The following is a 19,245-nucleotide window of genomic DNA, read 5'->3' as shown; positions in this document are numbered from 1 at the left end:
CAGCCAGGGATGATTCCCTGAGATTGAACGTCTTTGCACATCTGGCTCTTTCTCACGTGTGGGAGGGCCAGCATCTCCTAGAAGCCACTGCTTGAGCCCTGGTGGCCAGCCTCGCCAGCTCCTGGGCCATGTGCCTGCTCTGCTCTCTCCCTTCAAGTGGGAATAGCTCTGGAAAGGCAGATGCATATCCAAAAAGGCATTTGAGTTTTGTTCCTGGTGAGGAGGCAGAGTGCTTCTGGCCTAGGGTTGAGGAGCGGGTGCCCTGTTAACTAGTAGCTCCAAGACCTACTGTGTTAGTCTCCCCGGCTGGCCTGGCAATTTGTAGCATGAGAAGCCCACAGGTGACTCCCCTTGGTTGAAGGTGAAGAATACAGCCAAGGATGTGGTACCATAGGGTACTTCTGTGAGCAGGCACGGGGCACATCTGAGCATTGAGAACTACAGTTGCAGCTAATGCCACAGAGGGTAAGGTTTAAGGTAACGGCCATTCCGCCAGCTTCCCCAGGCACCTTCAAGCTGTAGACAGGCTGCAAGGAGGTGGGAGAAAGAGCCCTAGATGAGGAGCCAGGGACGCTGAGCTCTGGCCCTGCCATAGCCTTACTGTAGGATGAACCTTGCCTTTCATCTAGGGAACCACCCCCAAAACCAGGTAGGAGCGGGAGAGGGAAGCTGCTTTGTCGGAGCTGCTTGTGGAGGATGCCTGGAGGCCTCAGATCCCTGCCTTGCCCGCAGCTTCTACGGCAGCTCTGCTCACCCTGAGCCTCTGAGGGGCACAGAGATGGAGGGCATCTCTGAACAGTGCAGCTCTCGCCTGGGCTCTCTTGGCTCAGGGCTGGCTGCTCTCTGCCCTGGGATTTCTTGTTCTTCCAGAACATCTTAAGCTGCTTTGGGATACCAGAGGATTCTGAATTGTTATTCCCTCAGCTTTCAAAGAACATATGAAAACATTTCAGATATGCCATACTGAAGCACAACTTAACTTTTTTGTTGACTAGACCTTAAAAAGACAAAATACTTATTACAAATGAATATGGAAAAATACCAAAAACAGAAAAATAAGCAAACAACAGAATACAAATGAGGTGTGAAACCCTGATTATATGTCTTTGGGGGCTTCCTGTCTGTCTCCCTGGCAGGTCTCAGTGTGGATCGCCCCTGTGCCAGAGCCGTAAAGGTCGACTGTCCATACCCACTGTCCCAGGTCACAGCCAGAAACAGCGTGGTGTGGGCACTGACAGAGCAGAGAGCCCTCCTGTACCGAGAGGGCGTGAGCAGCTTCTGCCCTGAAGGGGAGCAGTGGAAATGTGACATCGTCAGGTATCAGCAGGAGGAGCAGAGACATCTTCATCATTTTGCTTGTCCCGCCCTTGGTTCTTTGTCAGCTTGTCTCCCCTTAACGCACCCATGGGAGCCTTTCCTGGGCAAAGCTGCTTCTCTGAAGCTCTCCATGGTAATAGTGTTCTCTGGAATTGTCAGAGTCAGTGTAGCAGCCTGACCATGGAGACGCCCTGTGCCTGCCTCTGACTGGCAGATTAGATGTTGGGTCATAGCTCAGCTTTTTGAAATGCTGGTGCCCTCTTGTGTAACCTGGAGTATCACACAATCATGAGCCTCTCACGGCAGTTTCTGTTCACTACTACCCAGTGCTGTCTGGTGGTTTCTGTGTAGAATCTCAATGGTTTAGGGCCAGATCTCTTTCTTTATTATCATCCTAGTCAATGGGACTTGATCTCTGAGTTGTAATTTATTTGGTTACTTATATCACTCAAAATTTCAATTATAGAATTACCATCAAATCATTTTGCTGAATAGAAAAATTAGATTAGGATCTTCATGGTTTGAACCTAGAAACCCAGTCAGCTTGAGCAAAAGTAGCTACTGTGAGCCACAGCAGGGCTGGGCTGGATGTGCAAAGGTGGCTGTCCCCAGCCCTGCCCTCCCCCAGAGCAGGAGCCACGTAACTGCCTGGTGCCAGTTAGCATAGACGGTCTTAAACCAGAGAGTGCAGCCCAGCTGAGCCTCAACACTGGCAAGAACTTTACCAGAGGGACAGGAAGGGGAAGGGCACTGCCCCAGGGGAAACACAATTTGCCCAGCTGCTGCTGCCCAACACAGCCCAGTCCACGGGTGGGGCAGAGGTGCCTCCATTTGCTTGATTTTGATTGTACAGGAGGGAGCAGTGAGGCGGAGGTGCCTTAGGTGCCCACATACTTTTCTTGTAGGTAATTTTCTCCCAAGAGCTTTCCCTACCATGCCGGGTCTTCAGTATCTTTCAGAAGCCGCCGCACATTTAAACAACATACACTGCAGAGTAACGTAATTCAAAACTCAAGTGTCCTTCCTTGGAGCGTCCTTTGGACACCCAAAGCTGGCGTTCCTTGTCAGGCTGGGTGCTTTGTGCGTGGGCGCTGACTCCCCTGTTCTCTTCCCTGTTTCCAGTGAAAAGCAAGCTTTGGAACCCGTCTGCATAACTCTCGGGGACCAGCAGACTCTGTGGGCCCTGGACATCCGAGGGAACCTGTGGTTCAGAACTGGCATCGTTTCCAAGAAGCCCCAGGGAGATGATGACCATTGGTGGCAAGTAGGTGCTCGGTTCCAGGGCCACTGGCCAGGGGGTATCTCTGAGGTGGGAGCTCTGTTCCCCTTTTTATAGCCCTTCTCTTCTCCTTAAAGAGATTGAGGAGGTTGGATTAAATAAAGAACATTCAAAAAAAAATAAAAATAAAAAATAAAGAACATTCACTTTTTGATGAGTTAGACTTTGCTGTATTTGAGCACATTAGAAATATCCAGGGCTTTTCGTTGTAGGAAGTAACTTGTAAAACTCTCTTTGCTTAAATGTACAGGTTCTGTTTATTATTCCTGTTTTTGTTTTGGTATTAAATAGTTATCCTTACGTGCCAAATAAGCCCAGTGATATCCTTTTGAAGACCTAGGTAATAATGATGTTTAATTCTGAATACATGGGCTACAACAAGCTAGCAGGTTTGGAAACCCAGCCTACAATTAAAATTCATCTCTCCCCACTTGTTCCAAAGGCCTCTAAGCAAGTGGCATTTCAACAAAGAAAGGAGAATGTTCCCACACGCTCCCAGAAAAGGAAGCAGTCTGTGTAATAGAAGGGTGTAAGCAAGCTCACTTTTCAAGATGTCTGGGGTGGCCTAGAACGTGTTTTCCAAGGCATTGTTCCTTCTTCTCTTTGGTATTGTTCAGCATAGCTGTCCCCCCCAACCCCTGCTGTGGCAGTGAAGTGGTTCTGACCCTCAGCAGCTAGGACCTAGGCAGCGTCTCTTCATTGGTTGTCTCCACTGGCTCAGGTCAGGTTGTTGCTACAGACTCACCATGCTGGGGGCAGGTCATTCAATAGCCGCCCTTGAGTCTATCGGATGAGAGTTGGGAAAAGAAGCTTGTGTTTGCTCTCTGATCAGTAAGCATATGTGTACACAGGTCTCTGATACGTCTGATACTGTTTGAAAAGTTGTACAAGTACCTTCTCCATGCTGGTAAGCATATTATATGGTTTTGCACACATGCATACACACACACGTGTATATATGTACCAAGTTCCATTTTTAAGTAACCTAAAGAAAATTAGTTACCAGTTTATCAACTTATTCAGAACATTACCTTTAGAGAAATTTAATTTGACAGAGTCATCTGTGAGGTATTTGGAAGCAGAATTATTTTAATATCATAAGACTTTCTCTGTAGCACCAGAGTCAGCTTTATGTTTGGCTGCTAAACCTTTCTTTTTTTTTAATTTGCATCCTGCTTATCTGCAAGTGTTGGGTGCTAAGGTAGGCTGCCACAGACTTTCTATGTGGCCTTGGCATGGGCATGCTCCCGAGGAGGAGCAGAGCTCCTTGGGCCGGCACACAGCAGCCTGCATGGTGAGCCCCAGAGCTTCGTGCCCCATGTCCTGTGCACTGGCCGAGTGCTCACTGACATGGGCACGGGGCCATGGGGTTCTGACGTGGTAAAGCACTTCACTTAAACTTTCGTTAGGCCGGTGGTTTGCAGTTAATGCGAGTCCTTTCATGGATGGAAAAGAGAATATTTATACACTTACAAAGTACTGGCTTTTACAATAATTTCCTTTTCATTTGTTTTGTTTATTATAATTAAGTTCCCTATAATAAATGATGTGTCTTTCACTCAGCATCTCATTGTGTGAGACCTGGGAACGCGGCCTACACAAGGCTGTCCTAGGATTCAGGGCACCACATTCTCTATAGTCAAACCCAACAGGGCAGAAGTATACGTGGAAGTCACGTGGAATTAGATTTCGACCATCTTAGAAAGAACTCTCTTTTTATTTTTTAAGATTTTTTATTTATTTATTTATTAGAGAGAGAGAGAGAGAGAGAGAGAGAGAGAGGCAGAGACACAGGCAGAGGGAGAAGCAGGCTCCATGCAGGGAGCCCGACGTGGGTCTTGATCCCGGGTCTCCAGGATCACTCCCTGGCGGAAGGCAGCACAAAACCGCTAAGCTGCCCGGGATGCCCTCTTTTTTTTTTTTTTAAGATTTTATTTATTTATTCATGAGAGACAGAGAGAGAGAGAGAGGCAGAGACACAGGCAGACTCCAGGATCACACCCTGGGCCGAAGGCGGTGCTAAACCGCTGAGCGACTCAGGGTGCCTAGAAAGAACTTTCTAACAGCTAGAGCTGCTTGGTAAGAATGAGATTCTCCTCAGGGTTGCCCGGAAAGAAATTCAGGAATGTTAGAGAAGCAGTTTGCAGGTGTGAGCAGAGTGTGCCCCTCATGTGTAGGACGGTCCTGCTTCATGCTGTTGCTCTGGTGGAATTATTGACAGTCCTGGTTCAGATCAGAAAGTGCTTCCATCACCCTGCTTACAATGCTTTTTTTAACCCATATTATGATTCTAAGGATTGCACACTGTTGTCCATTGGAGATACCTAAATTTAAAAGCAAAACGACCCGGGCAGCCCCGGTGGCACAGCGGTTTAGCGCCGCCTGCAGCCTAGGGCGTGGTCCTGGAGACCCTGGATCGAGTCCCATGTCAGGCTCTTTGCATAGGTGCCTGCTTCTCCCTCTGCCTGTGTCTCTGCCTCTGTGTGTGTGTGTCTATGAATAAATAAATAAATAAATCTTTAAAAAATAAATAAAAAATAAAAGCAAAACGACCCTTTATCGCTGATTAGAATAAAAGGCATCACGGGTCTGAGGGGCTGGTCACAACAGTACATGCTGTTGTAACAGATCTGTGTCATATAAAAGCATCTGAAACAAAAGATGAACATTTTCTTCCATCCCTTCAAATCCCTCAGAAGTAATTGCAGTCACTGGTTCAGTAGTCTCTTGCCAGACTTTATTTGGTCCTTACACAAATGCGCAGGTGCACATGTGTGCTGAGTGTTTGCCGGATGTGGGCCAAACCTCAGCTCTCGGGCAGCGCACGTGCAGAAGGCAGCACCGCTGCACTGAGAGAAGGATGTCTTTCTGTCTCCCCCTCCAGGTGAGCATCACAGACTACGTGGTGTTTGACCAGTGCAGCTTATTCCAGACCATAATCCATGCCACACACTCGGTGGCCACGGCAGCACAAGTGCCCGTGGAAAAGGTGGCAGATAAGCTGCGCATGGCATTTTGGTCTCAGCAGCTTCAGTGCCAGCCGAGCCTTCTCGGGGTAAACAACAGTGGTGTCTGGATCTCCTCTGGCAAGAATGAATTCCACGTCGCTAAAGGAAATCTCATCGGTGGGTGCACTACCTTTCTTTCCACATTGACTCGATTGGCAGCTTCAGTTTAAAGCCAGCACTGAAAGAAAAGCTTTAAGATCTCAGCTGTAGAGGATAATTTGGTGCCAGTGTGTGAAGTGTTTGTAATAGAGGCATTCTTGTTGTTTTGTAGCAGTTTCCTTGTTTTTAGTCCGTCATTCCTACAACTTGGGTACCCGTGTTTGGATGGTGTGTGACCAGTTTCTACTGGGAATCCATGATGATCTAGAAAAGGCAGATGGAGCTCATTTTTATGTTCATAATTTCACTTTTTTAAAAAGATTTTATTTATTTATTCATGAGAGACATCGAGAGAGAGGCAGAGACACAGGCAGAGGCAGAAGCAGGCTCCATGCAGGGAGCCTGATGTGGGACTCAATCCTGGGACTCCAGGATCACGCCCTGGGCCGAAGGCAGGCACTAAACCGCTGAACTACCCAGGGATCCCAATAATTTCACATTTAAATGAAAAAGTCCACCCAGGAACACCTTGATGGCTCAGTGGCTGAGCATCTGCCTTCAGCTCAGGGCATGATGTCAGAGTCCCAGGATCGAGGCCCACATTGGGCTCCCCTCAAGGAGCCTGCTTCTCCCTCTGCCTGTGACTCTGCCTATCTCTCTCTCATGTATAAGTAAATAAACTCCTTAAAAAAAAAAAGAAAGAAGAAAAAAAAAAAAAAAGAAAAAAAAGAAAGAAGAAAACGTTCACCCAAATGTAAAGAGCACAGTAAGAGGCAATAGTCCCATTTCCGAGACGAAAAGTTCTTGCTCTGTGGAGAATGCAAGGCTCTGGGAATCTATAACTGGTGGTATAAATCCACAGGTACCCATGAGGGCTTTGTTTTTATGAGTGAAGCCTTGCTTTGTGAATTTTTCCAGCTCTCCTCCCTCTGCACAACCCCCCAGCCCCTGCCCCACACCCTGGGCAAGACTGTGGCTCTGCTTGTCAGTGTGGTAGGAGAAACAAGGGACTGGCCTCATAGCACTGGCTGGCGTGGACCTCCTAATTTAAGGGCACTCTAGAATGAGCTATAAGAGGTTTTGGAGACGAGTTGTAGTATAGAACTAATGCTCTGGAGTGTGTGTGTGTGTATGTTCTCCTCTTCTTTCTTTAACACACTTCCTATTGGTTCTTTCTAGGCACTTACTGGAATAATGTTGTTCCCCGTGGGACAGCTTCTGCAACAAAGTGGGCCTTTGTGCTGGCTTCCACTGCTCCCACAAAAGAAGGTTAGTTGAGAAATACAATGCATAATTGGCAGTTGAAAAGTGAAAACCATGGTCTGACCATGACCTAGTTGGGACCGGGCGTAGCTATGTGGACCTCAGAGACAATGCAGTGGCTTCCCAGGCAGGCAGCCCTTGTTGGCTGAGCCAAAGCCTCCAAGCTGGATAGGCCTGACCAAGAAAAAAGGCTTTGGTGTGTGGGTGTTGAATGAGTATAAAGGCAGGGCGTCATTGTGAAGGAGAGGAACATACAGTGTCCCACTAGGGCCGGCAGTTGGAGATGTCCAGTGACATGTCACGGGGCCATAGCACTGCAGTCAGTAGGCACCAGGGTTCTTGGGGTGCCTCTCCATTTCCCCTCGTGAAGTTTTCCATCACCTCCTAATAGCCTCTTTGAATCTGGTTTACAGATTCTGGCTCAGTCTGAGCCCCACAGCTGTGCCCTGTTAGGACAGGTCTATAGGGGCAGACTTCCCATTGGCTCCAATCAGAGCTCACCTCCCTTCCTGGAGCATGGGGTTTGGAGCCGGAGAGGCAGTGCAGCTACCAGTGAGCTGGGAGCCTGGGCAGCCAGGTGATCCCTCTGGGGGGTGGCCGAAGGCTCCTCCTAGCTTTGCCCTGAGGGTCAGATGAGAAGATGCCATGAAGCCTGTGGTTCAGAGGAAGCACCTGGTTAGTTCAAGCCATTAGTCCCACCGAGATTTGGCTAACTTGTCAGTACGGGAAGATGTTTACTCGCCTGATCATTCTACCCATAATTCTGACATCTGTAAGCTTTGAAAACCGTAGGTTATATCCTGAGATTGACACAAAATCATTTGGCAGCAAAACCTGGCCTGAACCAATGTGGGGCTTATTTATCCATTGATTATGAGTGTGCACACATTCTGTGGCAGGAATGTTACTGCATTTCACTGCTGCCTGGCTCCCTGAGGCTATTACTTAAATATATGGCATACCCCTTACCTTAGGTTTTCAAAATCCAAAACAGTTTTGAATTCTAAAACCTAGCTGGCCACAAGTTTTAGTGAATAATATATTATGATGGAGACATTAACTTTCCCGGAGTTTATCTGCATTTTAAAACTTAATCTGTTAAGGCCAAAGGACTCCATAAAAATGATGGGAGGAAGAGAGAGTGGATTTTGAGGAGAGGGTGAGGAGAGGGTGAGGAGAGGAGGTTTTCTAGCTCTCTAGGCCCCCTCAACAGCCTCCCCCCCCGCAGACCAGAACAGGCGAACTGTAGACCCATCCTTCCAAGGAATTGCTGACCTCACTTCCTCCAGAGCAACGGTCACACCAAGTCAAAGACTCCCCAACCCTTACGAAACATCCAAGGTCAGAGCCACTGAGCCAAGACCATAGCCTTCACCAAATCTCATAAGCCCTACTTTCTTTCCTCCCTTTAGAACACCTCAGGCTTATTTTTTAACTGTCTGGCCATGGGTGCACTTCTGACTTCTGGCTTAAGGTCTATCAAGCTCGCAGTAGTGCCCTGGGAGCCAGGAGTGGTGGCGTCTGCCATCAGGTGTCAGCTGCCCAAAGGCCACAACTGCCTTGTGCGTCTCGTCAGTAACAAACATGAACCTTTTCCGCAGGAAGCTCCTTGTGGCTGTGCCAGAGCAGCAAGGACCTGTGCAGTGTCAGCGCCCAGAATGCCCAGTCCCGCCCCTCCACGGTGCAGCTGCCTCCCGACGTGGAGATGAGGGCATACGCCGCCTGCCAGGACGCCCTGTGGGCCCTGGACAGCCTTGGCCAGGTGTTCATCAGGACGCTCTCCAAGAGCTGCCCCACAGGCATGCACTGGACGCGGCTGGACCTTTCCCAGCTAGGTATGGCCCCTGGGTTCACCTTGTGTTGTATAAATTCAGGAGATTGATCAGCCAGCCCAGATTAAATGGGCCTCTGACTTAGGAGGAGCTTTACTTCCCTACCTCATACAGCTCATAGGGCTCCCAGAGCCCAGGAGGATCACACACTCAGGGGAAGTTGCCACTAGGACTGCCTGATGCATCTGCTCTGCCAGCCTGACAATATGGCACATTTCTTTGTGCCCTTTATATCTGGAAGAACAGGTGTGTCCCGCATCAGCACCCATCAGTACCTGTCCCTCTGCAGCTGGAACAGTGCCCAGCGGGCTGGCATCTGTTCCTCCTCGAGCGGTCTGAGGAGATGATGTGCATCTCTGGCTCTTCTCTGAGTCTCCTGTCCAGAGTCCCAGAGCCAGCCAAGGAGCATGATGCCGTTTGTAAATTATTCATTTGTGTTCTCAGAAACAAGGTATCAGAGTGGGCCCGCAACATTGGGTTATTCTCCAGGCAAATCCTTGTGTGTGACTTGTCTGACAACAGAGACTTGTCTAAAGTCAGAGGCTGCTCCAGAAGGTCCACTGGAGCCTTAGGACTACTCCCCTGCCATACAGGTTCCCGTTTCGGTACACGGACAACCAGTGTTTTTTGTTTGGTAGGTTGTAAGGTTGAATTCTGCTAGCATTTAATGTTTAAGGATTCAAGCACATCTACTCATTAAAGAAGTGGAGAAAAGTGGAGGTGGCGCCTGACTGGCTCAGTCAGTAGAGTATGTGACTCTTAATCTCTGAGTCCTAAATTTGAGACCTGCATTGGGTTTAGAGTTACGTGTGTGTGTGTGCGCGCGCACATATACATGCAGGTGCCTGGGGGGCTCAGCTGGTTAAACATCTGCCTTCAGCTCAGGTCATGATCCTGGGCTCCTGGGATCAGCCCTGCATGGGGCTTCCTGCTCAACAGGGAGCCTGCTTCTCCCTCTCCCTCTGCTCCTGCCCCCATTCGTGCTTGTTCTCTCTTGCACGCATTCTCTCACTCTAAAATAAATAAGTAAAATCTTTAAAAATGTGTATGTACAAATGCCTGTGACTGCATCTCCAGCTGCCAGGGACCTCTCACCATCCCATGAAATAGACTGGGCCCCATCTGCTCTCAGCTCATGTGGCTCCTGCAAGGTGCTGTATAGAGAGATCATCATTCCCTTGTCCAGCACGAGACCAGATATAGTCCAGCTTAAATAGGAGGCAGACTGGCTCTCAACTGAAGAAGCAAACTGTTCCAAAGCTGGGAATGTTCCAGGGCCATGCTCAGTTCGGCAGCACATATACTAAAAATTTGAATTTTTCAGTGTTATTTTGGTGACTTATGCTTTTGGCGTCATACCCTGTCTTTTGACCCTAATCCCGGCACCAGTGCTGTCACGTTCTGGCTTTGGAGAGTATTTACCAGCCACCGTTACCGATGGTGACTGACCAGACAAAGCTGGGGCTGCTCATGGCCCTGAGTGCTAGTGACAGGGGACCCTCCTGCCTGCCCTAGGAAGCCTGCCACCATCCAGAGATCTACTGGCCTGAGCAGCAACCAGACCAGTTTGGGAGATGTTGCCAGTTTCTCCTGGAGGTCGGAAGGCCAGGCCTCCCACCACCAAACCTTGAGAACTGGGAGGCTTGCTCTTCTGCACAATCTGGGTGAGGGGCAGAGCTGTTTCCCTCTGCTGTCCCTTCCACATCCTTCAGAGGACACCACTGAGCTCCATGGACATAGAGTGAGTGGCGTTATCTGGGCTGCACGGTGCCAGAACCACCTCTGCCCGGGGTCCACAGCTCCCATCTCCCTTCCAGATCAGTGCAGCCCTCCCAGCACTGGCTAGCTGGCTAGACTACTGCAGGTCTCTGATGTGCCCATTTGGGCTTCACTGGGGTGGTGGCCATCCTTTCCAGGAGAGAAAGTCAGCTTTGGTGGGATGAAGGCTTGGTTTAAGAGACCTGACCCTAGGCAGGTTCCAGGATCCTGGGTGAGCTGCTGGGTTCCCTGTAAACCTTAATTTCTCACCTTCCTAATGGGAACAGCGGTCCCCAGCACAGAGAGATGATGCAAGGAAGCATCCTGTGTAAACATGAGCTTCTTGGGCAAGTGTCCTGTGCAGGGTCCCTGTCAAGCCAGCGTTAGCTGCATTGCTCTCCAGGCTCATGGGGGCTGTCTCACCAGGTGCCTGATTGGGTGTTGGTGGGAAACACTGCCTTTCTGAGCTCTAGGTTTTGTTTATTTATCTGGGTTGCTAGCAGACACTGAAATGATGGATAAATGATCTTTTACCATTTTCTAAACGTAGGAGAATGCAGCATGTCCTGAGTTGGTAGGTTTCATGTTCGGGCAGAAGAGGTGGGTAGGAGGTCATGTGAAAGATACTGGTCTCCCACTGTCCCAGGGTCTGGGTCAGTAAAAGGCAGCCAGGCACCACCAGGCCTTGTGTTATTGGGCCCTCTCTGGGATGAGCTTTGTAGCCTGTGGGACAAACAGGTGAATCCGGTGGTTTTCTTAAATTATTATTTAAATGCAGGAATACAGATTTTAAGTTCAGCTGTGTGCTCCCTGCCCAGAGCCCCAATTGTGAGTGTCCATGGCAGGTTGTCATCAGGCAGCAGGCACCAAATAGTAGTGAATAGAAAGTGTAGTGACCTACTGCAGGAACCACCCCATGGCACCAGGTGGGCCCACCTCCCCCGTGGTCGCCAGATCTGTCTTCCTAAAACAGCAGGGGTGTGCCCTCAATGTGAAAGGGCTCCACATCGCACCAGCTTCAGGGTGGTGCCCAGGGCCATCACAGCAGGCCCACCAACCATGGCTCTGCCCCTTGTGCCAGGCCCCTTTGTACATAGTGCGTGCTTGTCTTGCCGCGGCCTAGAACATCCTGGCTCCTTCCTTCCCCAGCTTCCCCAGCTCTTCTTCCTTCCGGCCTCTACCCCACCACCGGCTTCCTTCAGTTCCCATTCTTTCGACCTCTGCCCACCATGTCCCCTGAGTGCTGTGCCCCTGCTCTGTTTCAGTGGCCCTCATAGTCTGACCTTGAGCGGGGTCTGCACACAGAGGGGGACCACTTGCTCTCCATATCCATGCCCAGAGGGACATTAGACCATCTGGGAAGGTGGTTATTACTGGTAACTGCCATTTCTAAGTAATTCTGGGATATGAGTTTTGATCCTGTCTTTGGCCTCGATATTGATATCACTAATAAAACTGCCTAACAGGCAGATTCAAGAGCGGTAAGTAGCTGCTCCACCTCTACGTTGCCACCAGCTTGTTCAGGGATGTGATATATCTGTGCTCTTATCTTCAGTCCTGGCCTCTTCTTTACGAATTTTCTAACATTACAAACATGAAAAATGAAACCCTGTCCTGTGGGTGCTGACAGTGTGATGCGGCCCACCTCCTGATGGTAGTGCCAGGTGATTGTAAAGTTGGGAATGTCACCAGCTTGCACATTGCAAGCAGAAATTTCGGTTCCAGGGATGACTTTAGCAAAGTATCAAGTCATGAATGTGTGTGTGTGTTTTTTTTTTTAATTCATGAGAGAAAGAAAGAGGCAAAGACACGGGCAGAGGGAGAAGCAGGCTCCATGCAGAAAGCCTGGTGTGGGACTCAATCCCGGGTCTCCAGGATCACACCCTGGGCCGAAGGCAGCACTAAACCCCTGAGCCACCTAGGCTGCCCCATGATTGTGATTTCTACCTTTAATTTCTTTCTTAAGACCTAATGTCACTCTTTTCTGCCTCTACTCAAATTACCAAATCGATTGCTGCTTTGAGATGAAGAGAATTCTTAAATGTCTGGCTACTGAACCCAGTTTTAGAGACTGAACCCAATATGGAAATTTGTGACTTATTATAATCCTGGTTTTGGGAAGAAAATTTGCACCATTTAGCAGATATTTAAAATGCTGATAGCATTTCATTTCCCATTAATATGTGTGTGGTCAGGCATTGGAATGTTTAGCAAACGAATGCAATTTTGTAATTTAATTCATCTGGTCACATTTAATGAGGAAATATTTAGTGTCAGTTTTTGCCTTTAGGTAGGTAACAAGTAGGATTATGGTAGCAGTAAATTATGCAGAAAATTGTTTAATAAATCCTAAAACACCAAATAAATGTTATTTTTTGTTCTAAAATATATGTTTAAAAGTAATCCGGGGGATCCTTGGGTGGCTCAGCGGTTTAGCGCCTGCCTTTGGCCCCAGGGCGTGATCCTGGAGTCCTGGATGGAGTCCCACGTCGGGCTCTGTGTGTGGAGCCTGCTTCTCCCTCTGCCTGTGTCTCTGCCTTTCTCTTTCTGTGTCTCTCATGAATAAATAAATAAAATCTTTAAAAAAAAAAAAAAAAGTAATCCTAGGGGATTCCTGGGTGGCTCAGCGGTTTAGCACCTGCCTTTGGCCCGGAGCGCGATCCTGGAGTCCCGGTATCGAGTCCTGCATCGGGCTTCCGGCATGGAGCCTGCTTCTCCCTCCTCTTGTGTCTCTGCCTCTCTCTCTCTCTCTCTGTCTATCATAAATAAATAAATAAATCTTTAGGAAAAAAAAAAAAAGTAATCCTTTTTTTTTTTTTTTAACAAAAGTAATCCTAAAGGGGAAATGTCTCCTCTGTTGAATAAAGTAATTAAAACCTTTTTTTTTTAATAGAAAAAACAAAACAGGGAAAGGCAGGAAAATTGTAGTGTGTCTGTGTTCATCGGGCTGGTAATGTAGTAGCGGTCCCGAAATATCAGTGACTTAGCACAATGAGTGTTGCTTCCCCGGTGCCAGAGTTGGCTCTCTACCTTTGGCTCTCAGTCTCTTAGAATTGTGTCCACTGGGCGGCAGCTTGCTGGTGCCGCTGCTGTGCTCTGTGGCTTCCTTCTCTTGTCACTACAGCAGGGGACAACTGAAAGACCCCTTGCCAGCTCTTTATGCTTCAGTTCAAAAGTGGCAGATTGCTTCTGCCTACAGCCCATTGTCCGGACTAACGACGGGGCCCCACCTAACTTCCAGGACCTCGGAGAAGCCTGGAATGTTTGGGGAGGGCAGGAGTCTCTGCCCCTGTCCTGACCATCTCAGCCAATACAGTCTCATATACTGTACTCCAGCAGGGGGGGGGGACGCGCTCTGTGAGGAAGGAAAATGCAGAAGAGCCTTCAGGTAAATGTTTTCTTTTTGACCTGTGTCTTCAGTTCAGAATAAGCTATCATCTATGCTGACATGTATATTCTAGTAGCCTTTACTTTTGTCCTGAAAGAATATTCCTGTAACTTGAACGATGTGTTCTGGTGGTGGTGTTGTTAGGTACTGCTAACAGAGCTGCTGGCCTGGTGGGTCCCTATCACCATGGAACTTTTCTCACCATCACCACTGCCTGGAGTTCCTATTAGGGCAAGTTGAAGACTCCAGCATAAAATTAATTTTCATTTAACATTTTTTTAAAAGATTTTATTTATTTATTCATGAGAGACACACACAGAGAGAGAGAGAGAGAGAGGCAGAGACACAGGCAGAGGGAGAAGCAGGCTCCATGCGGGGAGCCCGAGGTGGGACTCGATCCTGGGACCCCAGGATCACACCCTGGGCTGAAAGCGGTGCTAAACCACTGAGCCACCTGGGCTGCCCCACTTAACATTTTTTAATTAATGTTTGTTTCTCGGCTATTTCTGTGATTTATGGCTGAAGGAACTGTATTTCGATTGGTACAAATCTTCTGTGTCATGTTAGAGCTCTAGAAGTCCGTTTGAACTCTTGGGTAAGATATCTATAAAAGATTAAGGAAGAAGAAACTACAGTTAACTTCAACATATACACAAAAGGATACCGAGGATTTTTTATGTGGTGGTCAGTTAATACTTTTCAGCTGGTGTCATAACTGAAGGCACCTGACAAGACTTCCACCTAGCAGAATCCATGCTTGTACTTCAGTGCAGATTTTTGGGCTGCCCTCTGCTACCAACGACAGGTGTGAGCTGGCCAACAGGAGCATGACCACAGAATGTGGCTGTACCACCTTCTTCCCCACTGCTTTTAAGTCAAAATGACCCATCAAGGGGGATCCCTGGGTGGCTTAGTGGTTTGGCGCCTGCCTTCAGCCCAGGGCGTGATCCTGGAGTTCCAGGATCAAGTCCCATGTCAGGCTCCTTGCATGAAGCCTGCTTCTCCCTCTGCCTGTCTCCCTGCCACCCCCCTCTCTCTGTCTCATGAATAAATGAATAAAATCTTAAAAAAAAAAAATGACCCATCAAAATGACAAACTCAGCAGAAAACAGTCAAGAAAATGAAAAGGCAAGCCACAGACTGGGAAGAAAGATGCACAATGTGTATATCTGACAAAGGACTTGGATCCAGAATATACAAAGAAATCCTCTAACCCAGTCATCAAAAGACAAACTGTTCAATTTGAAAAATGGGCAAAAGACTTGAATAGACACTTCACAAAAGAAGATAGACCCTATAAGCACGTTGTGCCCCATAAGCACATTAAAAGATTCTCAGCACCATTAGTTACCAGGGAAATGCAAATTAAAACCATGATGAGATACCTCTTCACACCTACTAGAATGGTACCAAGACCAGGTGCTGGTGAGGCTGTGGGCAGCCAGCATGCACAGCTGGTGGGCATGCAGAATGGCAAATGTACATCTACCCCGTGGCCCTGCACTTTCACTTCCAGGTACCATTCAAGAAAGATAACACACGTTCACAAAAAAGTCATCCATAGCAGCTTTACTCCTGATCACAAGAAGCGGGCGTGACTAAATGTCCATCATCAAGTGGTTGGATAAACTGAGTTATTGGCATGCAGTGGAGTAACACTCAGCAACATGAAGCAACACAGTTCCACTGGGTGACTGAAGCCAGACCCCAAAAGAGTTCAGGCCCATGATTGCTTATTTGGACCTCTAGACCAGGCTGCCCTAACTCATGGCGACAGAAGTAAGGAGTGGGTGCCTTGGGACCAAGGGGACTGACTCGAAGGGGCCTGAGGGAACTTCCTGGGGTGATGAAAATGTTCTGTAACTTGACAGGACATGGGTGACCTGGGTATATTTATCTGTCAAAACCAACTGAACTGAACACGTCCCATCTGAGCCTTCACCAGTGTCCCAGAGGGCAGATAGCTGGTGTGGAAGAGTTGAGCTGGCCTGGTTTCAGACCTTTGCCTCCTGGCTTTGCCGCATCCTTGCCCTGGGACCTTGGGCAAGTCTCTCCATATCTGTGTCCCGACAGCCTCGTGTATGACCTGAGATCAGAGTCACCATGCATCACTATTGCAGGTTTTGAAGTGAGGCTATCAGACTGAGCTGCACCCTGCCCCACAGCAGCTTCTCTGTGACTACCGGTGCTCTTCTTGCAGGTAGACTAGTAATCGAGTGTAATTTCTCTTCAAAGCCCCCACACATTTCCTTTTCTCTTACAATTGATTTAATCAATCAGGAGAAATGTGAAGAGAAACATGAAGATTCTAGGAGACTTAGCTGGTTCATATGAATTCTCATCAGGATCAAGATTCCTAATAAAGAGGAGTTCCCTCCCCCAGATGCAGAATTTGCTGCTGGTACGTGATGTAGCTAATGCTGAGGCCCGCGCAGATATTAATCTGTGCTTAGCAGCTCGGGGCACGTGCCACCAGCATCCTGACTGCTCCACTGGCGGTGCCCGAGAGCATGCCCACTGGCGCCAGGCAGGTGGCGGGGCAGCCAGAGGCCTCAATAACCCCTGAGCTGCGCTGCCCTCAGATAAAACACAGTCCGCCACAAGTGCAGCCTCACCTCTTTCTTTGAAGGATAATATCAAAGTCCATAGATTAAATGAAGGATTTGTCATTTTACAAAAGTAATTAGTGTGTGTATTTTTCCTTTATCTACAGGAGCTATAAAACTGACGAGCTTGGCATGTGGAAACCAGCACATCTGGGCCTGTGATTCTAGGGGCGGAGTTTACTTCCGAGTGGGAACCCAGCCTCTAAATCCCAGTCTGATGCTTCCAGCCTGGATAATGATTGAGCCACCTGTCCAGGTAAGCAAAACTTAACTGATACCAAGCTGCTCCTCAGTAAGACAGAAGCTGTGAGGTTGCAGTTCCTGGAAGCGGGGCCATACCTGCTTGTATAGGCCTCTCAGCAATGGGGGAAGAGGCAAGTGTCCCAGGAGCAAGGTGCGTGTGCTTACTCATTGGCATCCCAGTTGTGGAATTTAGAACTGAACACCTTGTTAAAGATGATCTGAAAAATAAATAAATAAATAAATAAAATATAAAGATGGTCTGAGTCAACACTTAAGATTTTTTTCCTCTCAAAATAAAAATATTGTAACTTTTCACAAATTGAACATCATTTTTTTAAAAAATAAAATTGGGCACCCAGCTGACTTGGTCAGTAGAGCATGCGACTCTTGATCTCGGGGTCGTGAATTCAAGCCCTATTTTTAAGTAAGCATAGAGCTTACTTAAATAAAAATAAAAAAAAAATAAAATAAAATAGTACCCAAAAGTATAGTGAAGAAATAAAAGGTCACTTAAAATCTCACCATGGAGGGGATCCCTGGGTGGCTTAGCGGTTTCGCGCCTGCCTTTGGCCCAGGGCACGATCCTGGAGTCCCGGGATCGAGTCCCACGTCGGGCTCCTTGCATGGAGCTTGCTTCTCCCTCTGACTGTGTCTCTGCCTCTCTCTCTCTCTCTCTCTTTCTGTGTCTATCATAAGTAAATAAAAATAAATCTTTAAAAAAAAAATCTCACCATGGAGACCATGTCTTGCCATCTTTTTGTGAATGCCTTTCCTGGTTGGTTGAAATTCTGTTTCCTGTCCCCTCCACCCCCATGCCCTCCCCGACCCTTGTCCTGTTTCAGCTCACCAAGTATTCTGAATGTTTTTCTTCTCTCGACTGTTTCCACCATTCATAGCAGAAGCAGAAGCCTGATTTGAGGACACTATTTAATTACCCTTAAAAATTGAATGGGCCTGGTTGCTATACTAGATACATTTCTGTTACAATTTATAATAAGGGGGGCTGTGATTTTGTGAGTGTTATCTGCTCCAACTCCTGCTAGTCCCTACTTTGTGACCTTTTTGGGAAAAACGAAGTTGCCATCTGCAGGGGTGACAGTAGGGCAGGAGCAGTTGGTCCTCAAACAAACAAATGCTTGAATGGAGATTGGCAGGAAATGAAGTGTTTGGGTAAACGCCTGTGTTCATGACCATCTAAATTTTGGACATTGTGAACCCTCAGGGATAGGGTGACAGGAATCGGGGTTCAAGACACAGGGCTAGTCATGAGGACCACCAGTCCTCCCAGCAGACATGGGATGTGGGCTGAGGGGCCCTGCAGTGGAACCCAGAGTCAGGTCAGAGTTCTTTCAGGTTGCCGATTAGTGGTCCTATCCACAGACAGGCTCCATGTCTGCACTGGTAGGTCTTCCTTCCTCATGGGATTGAGGTGAGAGTGCATAGAATAATGCCAGTGACGGCACCTTGTGGGTCAGAAAACCCTGTGCAAACGTGAGGTCACACGTAATGAATTAGGATGCACACTCACTTCCATGCATGCACTGGTATGCTAAGGGCAGCACAGCAGGAGCAGGCCACCCGGCAGAGAGGATCATATGTAGTCAGTGGCATTGCTGAGCCCTGCTGGTGCACAGTGATGAGGAGTGACAGGCCAGCATGTGGCTTGTGTCATTATTCTGAAATTCTCTTTACACAAGACACCCTCTTACTGACTGAGCCCTCTGATACATCATTGCTAACACATTCCTTTTTTAAGAGGTTTATATTAATTATTTTAAGAGTTATTATAACTCAGGGGTGCCTGGGTAGCTCAGTCATTTAAGTGTCCAACTCAACTTCAGTCGGGAGTTCAAGCCCCTACTTAAAAAAAAAAAGTTCTAATTCACCTTTTTCATAGTGTATAATTCAGGGGGTTTTAGCATATTCACAAAGCTGAGCAACAGTCACTACTGTCCAGTTCCAGAACTTTCTCATCATCCCAAAAAGAGAACCCATACCGATTAGTATTCACTCCTTGTTCTAGAACCCCCAACTCTGTCAGCCATTAATTTCCTTTCTCTGTTTATGCCTTTGCCTATTTCTGGATTTACCTATTAAATATAAATGGAATTGTACAGTATGTGGCCTTCTTTGCTGCCTTTCATTTAGCATCACGGTTACAAGTACTGTAGCATGTTGCAGCCTGTACTTTGTTACTTTTTATCACTGAATAATATTTCATCCCATGGATGAACTTTTTTTTTTTTAAGGATTTATTTATTTACTCATGAGAGAGACTGAGAGAGAGAGGCAGAGACACAGGTAGAGGGAGAAGTAGGCTCCATGCAGGGAGCCCGACGTGGGACTCTATCTCAGGTCTCCAGGATCACACCCTGGGCTGAAGGCGGGCTAAACTGCTGAGCCACCTGGGCTGCCCGGACATTTTGTTTATCCATTCATCAGTTGATGCACA

The 19,245-nt window shown here is 47.8% G+C and overlaps 1 protein-coding gene across 3 annotated transcripts in view; it reads left to right on the top strand.

Moving 5' to 3' along the window:
- Positions 1-19,245, top strand: part of TECPR2 (tectonin beta-propeller repeat containing 2) — a 105,034-nt gene that overhangs the window by 56,396 nt on the left and 29,393 nt on the right. For all 3 annotated transcript variants that reach the window (XM_041758579.1, XM_041758578.1, XM_041758581.1), the window contains exons 12-17: positions 1,137-1,317; positions 2,440-2,581; positions 5,481-5,721; positions 6,883-6,972; positions 8,568-8,801; positions 16,658-16,806. In XM_041758579.1, coding sequence (XP_041614513.1) covers positions 1,137-1,317; positions 2,440-2,581; positions 5,481-5,721; positions 6,883-6,972; positions 8,568-8,801; positions 16,658-16,806 — 1,037 coding nt within the window. The remainder of the gene's footprint in view (positions 1-1,136; positions 1,318-2,439; positions 2,582-5,480; positions 5,722-6,882; positions 6,973-8,567; positions 8,802-16,657; positions 16,807-19,245) is intronic.

Source organism: Vulpes lagopus, chromosome 6, assembly GCF_018345385.1.
Source record: "Vulpes lagopus strain Blue_001 chromosome 6, ASM1834538v1, whole genome shotgun sequence".
NCBI lineage: Eukaryota > Metazoa > Chordata > Mammalia > Carnivora > Canidae > Vulpes > Vulpes lagopus.
The sequence above is the reverse complement of the archived record's forward strand: the minus strand, read 5'-3'. Positions and strand labels throughout refer to the sequence as shown.